The sequence below is a fragment of the Salmo salar genome, chromosome 20, assembly GCF_965601325.2.
Source record: "Salmo salar chromosome 20, fSalSal1, whole genome shotgun sequence".
NCBI lineage: Eukaryota > Metazoa > Chordata > Actinopteri > Salmoniformes > Salmonidae > Salmo > Salmo salar.
Window position 1 is genome coordinate 55,438,057 of NC_138310.1, and position 13,591 is coordinate 55,451,647.

The 13,591-nt window shown below is 45.4% G+C and overlaps 1 protein-coding gene across 1 annotated transcript; it reads right to left on the reverse strand.

Moving 5' to 3' along the window:
- Positions 1-2,570: 2,570 nt before the first annotated feature.
- Positions 2,571-11,950, reverse strand: sae1 (SUMO1 activating enzyme subunit 1). The gene is made up of 9 exons (NM_001146514.1): positions 11,772-11,950; positions 11,214-11,325; positions 10,662-10,835; positions 6,127-6,272; positions 5,918-6,020; positions 5,690-5,795; positions 4,065-4,209; positions 3,726-3,795; positions 2,571-3,007 (listed from the first exon to the last, which is right to left on the reverse strand). Exons 1-9 carry the CDS (start codon positions 11,870-11,872, stop codon positions 2,915-2,917), a joined length of 1,050 nt encoding a protein of 349 aa, NP_001139986.1. The 5' UTR covers positions 11,873-11,950; the 3' UTR covers positions 2,571-2,914.
- Positions 11,951-13,591: the final 1,641 nt, after the last annotated feature.

Sequence of the window (13,591 nt, forward strand, 5' to 3'; positions counted from 1 at the left end):
ATTGTCTGTGATAAAAAGGATAGTGGACCTTTACAGCGCAAGGTTAATACAATGACTTCAGTTGGTTCAAAAGTACTTTATCCTCATGGCCCTGGATTAAAGAACAATCTCAGGTTATGCTCTTTTACTAGTCTACTGTTTCTCCTACTCTATTATACTGGTAAGATCTTATCACACCAATGACTCTTTGTAGTCTGTCACCTGATTCCTGTTGGTGGATGAATGGGGACTAGCGTGTGATGGTCAGTGGTGGTCTGGAGGTTCGTGACAAACAGTAACACCACATATTTGGAGAACATGTCAGGGATTCCCAGAAAACAGATCACATGAACACAGAGACATCTTGAGTAACTACACAGTAACGCAAGCTTAACAACATGTATGGGTGTAATTCTCCGATGCTGGCTGCTAATGATATTACGTGGGAATGTTTAGAGATTGTTGAACTGTAGGCTATGTCCTCTATTCAGGAAGGCTTTGTTGTTTGTTGTTCTCGTGGTTCTAAACATGGCCTGGATTGTCTCAAAAACAAGAACGACACCTACTTATAATGAATAAGTCCCCGACCCCCGTTGCAATGAGTCAACAGATAACATCTAGGCCAGAGGTCCTCACCTGCACTCTGTGCCATATATGAACCAATTGAATCTCTCCGCGTCAGCGGCAGAATGAGGTCCCCATTGTGATTGGTGTCGGGAGCGACCGCTTGGATCTTTGCTGCTCAGTCTTTACAAAATGAATGACCAGTGCTGGAGGGGGTAGCTTTTTTGGTGAGTGGGAGAGGGGGGGGGATTAGTGGGTTGGTCAGGGAGAGAAGATAAGAGACGTGCTTTAATTAAAAGGATGGGCTTAAAGCGATGTCCGTAATGAATCCTGCTTTTTCCTAATCCCAGGAAAAGAGCAGTGACTCTTTATGGGGCTTAATCAGTCATGGGTTTCATTTCAAGGCTCTGGCTGTTTTCCTTTCCACAAATTCCCTCTTCAGGCGAAAAACAAGACATTTATTTCCACCAAGGTGCTTTTTCTCCCTTCAATAAGTCACAAACAGATACACAAACAAACTATGTGGAATATCATGCTGCTTTGTCCCTCTGGGTTGAGAAGATACTTCTCTGCAGTTTCATGGTCAAGGACAAAAACACTTCGAGAAAAAAAACATCCTTTACATTGAGTTTCACCATACACGTGGTCATTTCTCACAAGGGCATTAAATGCAGAGAATAGTAGTCTACACAGCCAAGTAAAATTCACTTTCAAAATGCCTAGAGATTTCCTGTGTGTCTCATTTGGTAAAGCATGGCGCTTGAGGTTGTGGGTTCGATTCCCATGGGGGACCAGTATTAAAAAAACAAAATGTATGCACTCACTACTGTACGTCGCTTTGGATAATAGCGTCTGCTAAATACCAAAAGTAAATGACAAGTCAGTCAAATGTCAATAGCTCACCACTTCTACTGTACATGGGGCAGTCTGTGTAGGGGTTGCCACTCCCTCCAAGTACCTACCTATAGTACCTGCTAGACCAGTTCTACTGGTCCATCCACCTGCCGATGACGGAGGGAGAGATCCCTTGTTTGGGTGACCGAAGAGGAAACGATCCTGCTCATTATTGGCCTGTTTGGCATTTCTTAGAAGCACCTGGAACAGTCCCTTTGTTTTGCCGCTGCAGGGCACTGATACCTGCTCTTTCACCCACGTGGCATGACATCATGCACTTAACACCAGGCCGCGTATCCACTCATTTGAACCTATATGACCCACTGCTACACAACCATTGAGTCATTCAATGTCACTACTCAGTGGTGTAAAAATACTTTTAAGTACTATTTAAGTCATTTTTTGGGATACCTGTAGTTCACTTTTCTAGTTATATTTTTTACAACTTCTACTTCACTACATTCCTAAAGAAAATAATATACTTTTTACTCCATATATTTTCCCTGACACCCAAAAGTACTCATTACATTTTGAATGCTTAGTAGGATAGGAACATTTTCCAATTTACACACTTATCAAGAGAACATCCCTGGTCATCCCCGTTTCCTCTGATCTGGTGGACTCACTAAAAACATGCTTCGTTTGTAAATTATGTCTGAGTGTTCAAGTGTGCCTCTGGCTATCCGTAAAAAAACTAAAAAAACAATAATGATTTATACGTTTCCTTCCACTTTTGATACTTAAGTATATTTTAGCAATTACAATTACTTTTTATACTTAAGTATATTTAAATCCAAATACTTTTACACAAGAAGTATTTTACTGGGTGATTTTCACTGGAATCATTTTCTATTAAGAAATCTTTACTTTTACTCAAGCATTACATTTACATTTTAGTCATTTAGCAGACGCTCTTATCCAGAGCGACTTACAGTAGTGAATGCATACATTTTTCATACATTTTTTTTTTCTTACTTTCCGTACTGGTCCCCCGTGGGAATCGAACCCACAACCCTGGCGTTGCAAACACCATGCTCTACCAACTGAGCCACATGGGACCAAGCATGAAAATTGGGTACTTTTTCCAACACTGTCACTACTTAGAATTTCCAAATAACCCCTCAGACTAATTTGGTTCACAATATTTTTATTACAAAATGTAAAAACTGTGTGCTTGAAACAAATGGATGGTTTAACAGCCAACAAAAAAAATGAAATTCCAAACGGTATGCGGCAAAAAAACATCTAGTAGGGGTGTTGTGTGCGTAGATATGAAAAAGAGAATATGTACAATGACAAATCCTTTTCGCCTATTGAAACACTTGAACTTTCAGCTGAGGTGAATGGTTACACATTGATAAATAGTCTGACTGGAAAAAAAAGAATAACTAAACTCAAAACTGTTACTGCGTATGTGAGTGTAGGCCTCATTGTCCGATGCACACACCTCTCCCTTCTTTGGTGGGAATATGGTCGATCACTTTGGGCCAAAGTAGTCCACTACCCCGCTGCCCTTCATACCGTCAAAGAAGAAAAAGTTCTTGTGTGGTGCGTCTCTCTGGGAAAGAGCCTGTAGAAACACACAGTGAGGTTAATACCAACCACACACACACAACCTCACAAACTAAACACACAATAGCTTTGCTGTGAGAGCTTCAGCAGCTTTCCCTGCGTTGGATACATGGGGTGTACTCTAGTGTCCGCTCCACTGCGTGAGCGTGGGGTCCGCTGTGTGATCGGTGATCGCTTGACTTCACCCAGTGCGATGTCTGCCGGTTGCAGGCAGTTTTATCCGGTTTCATCATTACATCAGACAGCCTGGCGCAGTGCCATAATCCCGCTGAGCGGGTTGTCTGTACTGACTGACGTTACCTGGCTTCCTCAACTCTCAAACACAGGTAGGACTGTGACACCTGCCTTATTTTCCAATACCCAGGTCATATCCAAAACAGCCACACCAAAGAGGCACACTGGTCCCCTACATCTCCCCAAAAGCCCCACAGGACTGAAACATATCAGTGGGTATTTCTGGATTGGACCCAGAATCAAGTGGAGCGGCCTGCTGTCAAGTGGTTAGCTTTCTGCCTCCCCAAAATATAACATGCTATCTTTCTCCCCAGTGAAAGCTTCACAACAGTAAATGTGGTGCAGACAGTCTGATGTGTGGTTTTTCACACTAGTTTAGAGCCAGAATAGACAGTAGAGTATGAATGATTTAAAGTTACAGCATCTAAATGGAAAGTCAATGAACAAAAAAATATATATAATACATAAACTTGACAACCAACCTTGACAACCTCCTGTCCCAGCACTCCTCCCACCACAGCACACACAGGGGCCATCTCAGAGAAGCAGTAGCTGATGACAACACAAAACAACAACGTGACTGTCAAACAGAAATACACAAACTCTGGAGTTCATAAGGATGAATTAACAATTGTCTTAACTCTGAAAATCTGAAATAGCTCAGAATGGAGCAGTCAGTCACAGAATATCTTTGATATCTAATAACTACCATCACTGGCAGATAGAACAGTCCCCTACAAACATATCACTAAGAGTCCAACTAAATATGTGAATGGCTGTCAAGTGATGTGGTGAAATCTGAGTTGAATTGAGCCGGTCACCTGACGAAGTCGTGAGGCAGCAGCTCGCTACTCAGCCCCATGGCCTCCAGGACATCATCCCGGATCTGTCTCAGGAGCGTGGCGTCTGCCTCAAAGCTTTCTGGGTGGGGGTCGCGACCTTTGTCTGTACGGAACTTCAGCAGTACTGTGGGAGAGAAGCGAGGAACACAGAGAGAGTGTGAACAACAGGACGAGTGTTGGAGAAGTGCAGGAAACCATAGAAGACACTGAAGTAGCTCTGATTGTATGGGTTAAGTTGCTACATATACTGAGCTACGTTTTCCACCCAACACAGAATATGTTACTAAGGAAATGTCAGTGGGGTTGTCATTCTATCACTTGCTGGAATGACACTGGCTGGCTAGCTTCACTTCCACTCACAGAAAAAAAAGTGTGCAAACAAACTTCCAATTAAATACTGATCATCCTGTGAAAAATAGCAGTTTTTGATCAGTTTGACAAGGCCGTGATCAGACATCTATGACTCTTGTCCTTGTCCTGTCAGCACGCACCACTAGCACTACACCCATTCTGTGAGAGACCGTGGGCAGATGTGTCAAAATGAGGAGGATGTGGTTTGGAGTCTGAATATTACTAAAAAGCAAATAATAAACGAGAGATGGACGTACCATTGCCACTGAGACGTTTTAAGCTCTAAACCCCCCTTTAAGGCTGGCAGCTCTCCTCGCCCACTCAGCGTTAAAACAGGTGTCATAACATCCTCTTTTTAGCTGTCCATCAATCACATCACGGGGCCCAGTGCGCCCACGGCTATTTCCACCAGACTGACACCTCGCTCGCAAACACGCACGCGAGCGCACACAGAAAACCCAACATCAATCACCATCATCACCATCAACATCATAGAATTATCTCAAGACCTGGCAATGACAAAACTAAATCAAAGTTGGAGGGGAAACCGTCCTGTGCCCCCCACGCCTGCGCTGCCTTCCATTCCTCCGGAGGTGTTACGGTTTCATACAGTAGGCTAACCCCCCCCACCCACCCCTGGGACACAGAGGAACTGTAACGCAGCCTGTAACAGAGGAAGCAACACTTCCTCAAGAACAGCTCAGTTGAGAGATACCACAACGTCTAGACCTAATTATAGAAACCCAAATGCTGTAGGACACCTCTGAAAACGCCAAAAACAAACAAATGAACAGCTTCTTTCCTTTCCGGCTGTTATATTAATATTAGCCAAACAACAGGGGGAGGATAGAGTAGGCAGCCTTGCGGGGGTAGTGTGGTGTCGTGGGTGGTGCCTAGCGGTTCGTGGCTCTGTTCTAAAGTCACACACGACTGGCCATGGAGAGCCTGTGATGGAAACAGAGCCATGTTAAGACGGTCTATGAAGCCAGCTGAAGGCCAATAAAGGGACCACATCAGAAAAGAAGGAACAGGGTGCAATACTACAACAACCAAAACAGGAAGGGGGGGTAAGGTGAGGGGCGATATCATTGGAGCTGCAGGCGCTCACGTGTAGAGGGCATCAACCTATAGCTTCACTGTTTCTTATGGCAAAAGAAAAAAGACGTGATGGCAGCCAGTTAGTGATCTAACTCTCTTTTATCAAATAGATATTTATATCCAATGGCTTTGTGGAATAATTGAGGCGCAGGTACCGTGTAGCAGGAAGTAGTCCACGGGGGTGCGCTTCAGGCTGATCTTGGCCTTCTCATTGGTCCAATCCACTTCCAGAGCCACTTTCAAGGAGCAGAAGCTGGCCGTCTGCTCAGTTGGGATAGAGAGAGCGCCAAAGGGCAAGGAACATGCAGTCATTAGATGTGGAGGAGGATTACATTCATTACATTGATAAAACACTAATTGCGTTATTTTTATACAACGCTCACCTTTTTGATCATGGTGGTCTCATTGGGATCAACCTTTGGTTTCTTGGCCTCGGGTCCATCATTGGACTCGTCTGTTTTGGGCTTGACTACTTTGGGCTTCTCCCTGGACGGGGGCATCAAAACAAGGGACAGATGAGCATAAGTATAACTGAGGATTAATCAAGACAAGTAAATTAAACAGACACTCGACAATCACACACAACACCCACTCAACATAGTTGTGCTCCTGGCCAAGGTCGGAGAACATGTATCCGTGGTAACCAAAGACATCGCCACAGAAGACCTTGATGTTGTGCTGGGCACAGAGTTGGTCCACGCGCACCATCAGATCCCTCGAGCAGCCTGTCAGACACACCTGAGAGGAACAAGGGAGGGGAGGACAAAGTCAGAGAGAGCAGCTAAAACTACAACTCCCATGGTGCTCACTAAACCACATGACCAAAAGTATGTGGACACCTGCTCATTGAACATCTCATTCCAAAATCATGGGCATTAATATGGAGTTGGTCCCCCCTTTGCTGCTAGAACAGCCTCCACTTTTCTGGGAAGGATTTCTACGAGATGTTGGAACATTGCTGCGGGGACTTGCTTCCACTCAGCCACAAGATCATTAGTGAGGTCGGGCACTGATGTTGGGCGATTAGGCTTGGCTCGAAGTCTGCGTTTCAATTAATTCCAAAGGTGTTTGATGGGGTTGAGGTCAGGGCTATGTGCAGGCCAGTTCATTGACACCGATCTCAATAAACCATTTCTGTGTGGACCTTGCTTTGTGCACAGGGGCAATGTCATGCTGAAACAGGAAAGGGCCACAAATTTGGAAGCACAGAATTGTCTTGAATGTCATTGTATGCTGTAGCATTAAGATTTCCCTTCACTGGAACTAAGGGGCCTAGCCCGTACCATGAAAAACAGCCCCAGACCATTATTCCTATTCAAAACTTTACAGTTGGCACTATGCATTGGGGCAGGTAGAGTTCTCTCGGCATCCGCCAAACCCAGATTCATCCGTTGGACTGCCAGATGGTGAAACGTGATTTATCACTCCAGAGAACGCGTTTCCACTGCTCCAGAGTTCAATGGTGGCGAGCTTTACACCACTCCAGCCAACGCTTGGCATTGCGCATGGTGATTTTAGCTGCTCGATCAAGGAAACCCATTTCATGAAGCTCCCGACGAACAGTTCTTGTGCGGACGTTGCTTCCAGAGGGAGTTTGGAACTCTGAGTGTTGCAAACGAGGACAAACAATTTTTAAGGGCTAAAGGCTTCAGCACTCGGCGGTCTCGTTCTGTGAGCTTGTGTGGCCTACCACTTCGTGGCTGAGCCGTTGTTGCTCCTAGACGTTTCCACTTCACAATAACAGCACTTACAGTTAACCCGGGCAACTCTAGCATGGCAGAAATTTGACAAACTAACTTGTTAGAAAGGTGCCATCCTATGACGGTGCCACGTTTAAAGTCACTGAGCTCTTCAGTAAGGCCAATCTACTGCCAATGTTACCTATGGAGATTGCATGTCTGTGTGCTCGATTTTATACACCTGTCAGCAACGGGTGTGGCTGAAATAGCCGAATCCAACATTTTGAAGGGGTGTCCACACATTTTGTATATGTAGTGTAAATGTTCTTTGAGAGACCTTACAGGGAATGATGACAAAGTACTTGATGATCAACAAGTATGCCTAACTCTGGATTTACGCGCACGCACACCTTTTGGATAGATTCGACCATAGCAATCCTTACTACTCCTTTAGTTACCCCCCTTGAACATCACACATACAAGCTTCTACAACAGACACCCCGTCCTTTTGACACAAAACATGTTCAAGTTTGGCCAGTGTGTTCTATCTGAACAGGGTGGGGAACAGAAGATTGGCCTTAATAAAAAAACTGACCCGTGGGCTGGGTCCATCTTATCCTCCAGACCAAACCCAGCACACTCGGCTAGAGATAAGGGGCTGTCTGGCAGCTGACGGGCATCTGTCTGTGGCATCCCTGCAATGTACACGCTGGTCCCTCCCGGAACACAAAGTACCACAATGTTGGGAGGTGCCAGCATTGAGTTCACTATACGCACCAGTGTTTTACCAAGGGCAGCTGATTGACGTGTTACTGCATGGTTGAAGTTGTTTTTAATTGCTTTGCCCTTAGCTAATGAAGACTGATAGACTAATCATCAAAGCTGGGAGCATGCTTGATGCCTGAAAAATGGACCGGAGATCTTCCTTGAACCACACACCTCAACTTCATATGAAGAAGGTCTTATGAGGGAAGGGAGACCCTTACAGTCTATTATAGAAGTCCTATTGGCTTTAGTTGCCAGCGACAAAAAAGGCAAGCCCTCTGTTGTGGCGCCAGACACTGAGGGAGACCCTGGCTGGACATGTTGGGCTACTGCTGCAGTTCATTAGACGGGATTGGCAGAGGGAACTGGGATTGCTGGTACTGGCAGGAACAGGGATTTTTAACAGCCTGGCCAGCCTGTCTGTATGTCTGTCCACAGAGCCTCCCTCCTTTTGAAGGAGGTGTGCAGCTTGGACGCCTCCTCTCGATGGCCTCCGGCAAGGGCTTTGTGAAGAGGGACACTGAGCTGGATTGTTTGAGAGGCGAGGGAGTGAAAAGGAAGTGAAGAAAAGGGGAGGGGGGGTATTTAGCTTATCTGTACAATGGAGCCTAACGGAGAATGGGTCTAGTAGGAGGTGAAGGGAAAAGTGAAGTGATAGACATGCAGAGAATGAGTGGTTATGACAGACTCAATGAGAGTACATGAGTGAGAATAAGGAGAGTATACCAGTGTTCTGAGTGAAGTAAACGAGTACGTTTGTTTGTTGTGGGTGTGAATTGTTGCCTCAAATGATCTCTAAAAAGACAAAAACACCTACAAACTCTCTCGGGATGAAAGCTATAATCCAGACATATAAATCCCAAAACATGGTGACTAAAAAGAGCAGCCCCTTGTCATACATTCCAGAAAATGTAAACCAGTTCCAGTTTCCCAGTGCTGCGCCACACAGACAAGACACATCCATAGCTAGCAGATAAAAAAGGCTAGCAGTGTACAGCACAGCCCATTTCGTCTCCCCCTCCTCCTGAACTTCCATTAGCACTCCCCCCGGGACGCTTCTGCCGTTTCTCCACCACAGACAGACTGGGGAAGCTGCTTGTTTGCGCTTTGAAAATCCCTGAGCATCTGATGAGTCTCTTCAAAACCCCACTACTACATGATTGAGAGCAGAGCACATCAGAGAGTTTGCTTTTCAATGTGTCTGGAACCAAACGCCACACAAAAGCTACGTTTCTACTTGCTAGCTGTACAGACATAAGTTAGATAAACGTATTTATCTCCAAGCTCGAGTGTCTTTATTTTTTTATGTTATTTTTCCCCCCTACTGGCACCTGTCAATTCCCTCACTCCGTCAATTTCTAAATAATATGTACATGCATCATAAACCCCTTTATCTACTTCCCCAGAGTCAGATGAACTTGTGGCTACCATTTGTATGTCTGAGTGCAGTTTGAAGGAAGTTGCTAACTAGAGTAAGCGCAATGACTGGAAGTCTATGGTAACTGCTAGCATGTAATAGAGTAGATACCATAGACGTCCAGTCATTGCGCTAACGCTAGTTAGTTGGCTCACAAAACTACCTAGAACTTCCTTCATATTGGATGAAATAAAAATGGTATCCATGAGTTCATCTGACTATGGGGAAGTAGATGAAGAGCTTAATTGCCAAAATCGTGAACTTAACAGGGATAGCCAATGAAAAACACAATTTTATTTAACTAGGCAAGTCACTTAAGAACAAATTCTTATTTACAATGACGGCCTAGCCCTGGGCAAACCCTAACCCGGACAACGCTGGGACAATTGTGTGCCGCCCCATGGGACTCCTAATTACAGCCTGTTGTCATACAGCCTGGAATTGAACTAAGGCACTGAGATGCAGTACCTTAGACCGCTGCGCTGCTCGGGAGCACTTGTACCTAAGTCCTACAAAGAAAGATTCCTTTTGTGAACAAAGTGCAACTACATGCAATGGAACTCATCATCAGTCAAAAACAGCTTAAATTGGCCTCCTGAGTGGAGCAGTGGTCTAAGACACTGCATCACAGTGCTAGCTGTGCCACTAGAGATTCTGGGTTCGAGTCCAGGCTCTGTCGCAGCCGGCCGCGACCGGGAGGCCCACGGGGCGGCGCACAATTGACCCAGCGTCGTCCGGGTTAGGGAGGGTTTGGCCGGCTTGGATATCCTTGTCTCATCGCGCACTAGTGACTCCTGTGGCGGGCCGGGCGCAGTGCACGCTGACACTGTCGCCAGGTGTACGGTGTTTCCTCAGACACATTGATGCGGCTGGCTCCCGGGTTGAATGGGCATTGTGTCAAGAAGCAGTGCGGCTTGGTTGGGTTGTGTTTCGAAGGACGCACGGCTCTCGACCTTCGCCTCTCCCGAGTCCGTACGGGAGTTGCAGCGATGAGACAAGACTGTAACTACTACCAATTGGATACCACGAAATTGGGGAGAAAAAAAATACCAAAAATAATTTCAAAAAACCCCCACCTTAAATCTGCAGAAGAAAAGAAAATAATCTGTGCAAAACAGGTACTATACTGGCATTGGTCTGCTGCCCAGAGCAACATGTAGTAAGACGTATGGTGTAAATGCACCATCTAGTGGCCATTTAGGGTAACAGAAAATAATTAATAAAAGGAATCTTGACAATAGGCCAGCCCTGCACTACTGTACTCACTGCCTCAAATTGAAGGAAGAATTTGTCTGGTTTGGTCTCCACCCTGTCTGTGTCTGCCTTCACCTCCACCATGGGGTTGAGGTACTGGGCCCGCTCCAGGGAGGCCAGGGCTCGGTTCTGGCCCTGAGCAGTCACTGGAATCAGAAACTGGGCTCGGCATGACTCCTCTGTCACCTGGGAAGAAAGAGAGCAGAAATAGTTAGTGGTTTGTAAAATTAATTTCTATTTTCCCGCAATTTTCTCAGTGTTTCATCCCACCATTATCCTACTTCAGAAGGTTCCCTCTCACCTAGCCTCTGCCGAGTCCCCAACAACCGGATGTCCGGTTTTCAGGGGGAATGGAAAGAGCCTTTGACGCAAGGTGACACTCCATCTTAACTCCTCCTACACATTTACTGGATTGGTTGGACAGTGCAAAAGAGAACCTCCCCCACCAGTTTTTTTCCCCTTCTCATCAAGACCAGTATGTATTGGATCTAGTTTCAGTTACTTTAGGTTACCTCTGACCTAACTCTGTAACACCACCCCTACTTTGTGTATTGTGGTCTGTACCTGTTCGTGGTCCAGCAGGGTCAGCCCCTTCACTCCAGCCAGGATTAGATTTTTGGCCACCTCAGCCCCCAAGCCCCTGAGGCCCACCAGGAGAACACGAGACCCCCGCAGCCTGGAACAGAAGCAGATTACCAACACTATTAGCTATGTGGCTCCATCATACACTATGGGGTGGAAAGCCTTCAAGACAAAACATGCATGCTTTGTGCAGATTGATAAATTATGTAAACATCAACATTTGCAGTGTTTTCCAAACCATTCTTGCTGTGGGATCAGGGAGTGCATGTTTGATTTAGCCCAGTACGAGCATATCTGATTCAAGGTCTTGGTGATTAGCTGGCTAACGTTAGTTGGAGAGTTGAACCAGCTGTGTTAGCGCTGGGCCAAAGCAAATTGTGCACCCCAGGAATGGATTGAGAAACATTGTAAAGACTGTATATCATGGCCAAGTGTGTGCATAGTTCAAATTTTACATTTAATGCATTTGTATTTAGTACTGACAAATAATAGGTTATCTACCTACAGAGACAATGGACGCTAACGTTAGCTAATAGGTACCTCTTTTGTGCATCCAGACCCCATAGTCGGATCTGCCGGTCATACTGAGCCGCTTCTTCCTCGCTAATGATAGATTCCTCCTTCTCAATCATGTCTATCATCTCAAACGGGTTTATTTGTCTAGTTTAACAGTAATGGGATTAATATTTCCCTTTTTAGATTCGGGGAGAGTATCGCTGATTTGAACGGACGCTGGATGATGACGTAGTCTTCTTCTTTGGTATTATGGCGGTCCGCAAACAAAAGGCGCATGCCGCCACCTACCGTATTGGCTGTGTATCAGCCTACTATTCTGTAGTATGAATTCATTAAACTTTGTGAAAAAATTCCCCTACCAACTAACCCTACACCCATTAAAACCTAATCACTATTCCATTACTTTGGTCCTATCTGATCCTGTACCAGGCCAGCAGACTGGGAGTACGGGAGACTGTCGTTCAAAACACCCTGTAACTCTTCTGCAGTAAAATCTTGTACGCCCAAGTGCTTCTCTACAGCTGCCACCACAACATCTATCCTCTGTGATTTCCATTCCATTCCTGCGGTACAGTTGACAACCATGGCTATGAACGCCAAAACAACAACCTTACTGAAGCACATGTTATTCCTATCACTCTCTATTGACCTCGTCCTACTCACAGGGATCCTCTTAGGATTCCTCACCCTGCCCTTACCAAAAAAGATTGCAGTTTTGAAACTGCAGTATAAGTGCAGTAACTGCAGTCGACTGTGGTATTTTGGACAAAGTAATTGCAGAATAACTGCAGTGTACTGCAGTTATAGTGCACTCTAACTGCAGTTACACTGCAAAATTACTGCAGTAAAAAAAAACTGTGTTCTTTTGGACACGGTACTGGCAGCATACTGCAGTTATACTGCACTCTGACTGCAATCATTTTCCGTAAGAGTGGACCCATCTTCCTCTACTACTCTCTTCAGTGCCTCAGCAAATGACACCTGCACTACTCTGATCCTGGCAACCTCAACCTGCCTTTCTCTCAACAGACACCTCTGATCTCCAGCACCATGGGTACCCCTAAAAGTTGACACACACACACACAACCTTTTCCACCGATACTACACATTCCTTTGTCTTATGTCCTCCTGCACCCTTCTCATATCTAGGAATCTCTCTCCTACACACTGCTGCCACATGACCATAAGCTTGAAACCTAAAACACTTTAATGGGTTCGGGACAAAAGCTCTCCCGGTATAACTGACACATCCTAACTTGAATTTATCTGGTAAAAACTCAGTAGTACAGACAGTGTCTACTCTGTTTGACTACGCTCTCCACCAGATCTGGGTCACACCAAACGGTGAGCGTTACAGACACCAGGAATCTTCAACTTCAGTTGACCCTCCTCAACACTTAACGGCACTCCAGTTATCACTCCTTCAATGGCACCCTGTTTTCTGGAGAGGAACGCAAGTCACAGTTCTTCTCCCCAGTCACGTGGTGTGGAGCGCACGCCTCCTCTGGATGGCAGAAATGAAAATGTTTTCATGTTTTTTCCCTGCCCGTCTTCTTACCGACCTCAATGGGTTCCCCTGACTCCATCTCCAAGTCCGACAACCATTTGAGCATACCCGCCATTTTGCCTTCCCAACCAGTACACATTACTGGGGGGTGAACAAATATATGACCCTGTGTTAGGTATTAGGGGCCTTATAAGACCAGAGCTTTCAAGACATCTGTTGAGAAGTACATCATTTAGTTGCCTAATAAATCAGATTGTGATACCAGCTTTCTGCTTACCTGGCAACCCAAACGCTATGCCACGTCCACGGACATTATTTCTTCTGTAACGAACATAGA

What these genes read in the sequence shown, in the direction of transcription:
- sae1 (NM_001146514.1), bottom strand. Translation starts at nt 11,872, where the DNA reads ATGATAGACATGATTGAGAAGGAGGAATCTATCATTAGCGAGGAAGAA. An exon ending in CAGGAGCACAACTATGTTGA is followed by an intron (nt 6,021 to 6,126) that starts GTGGGTGTTGTG and finishes GCCCCCGTCCAG; the next exon opens with GGAGAAGCCCAAAGTAGTCA. An exon ending in AGACCACCATGATCAAAAAG is followed by an intron (nt 5,796 to 5,917) that starts GTGAGCGTTGTA and finishes CCAACTGAGCAG; the next exon opens with ACGGCCAGCTTCTGCTCCTT.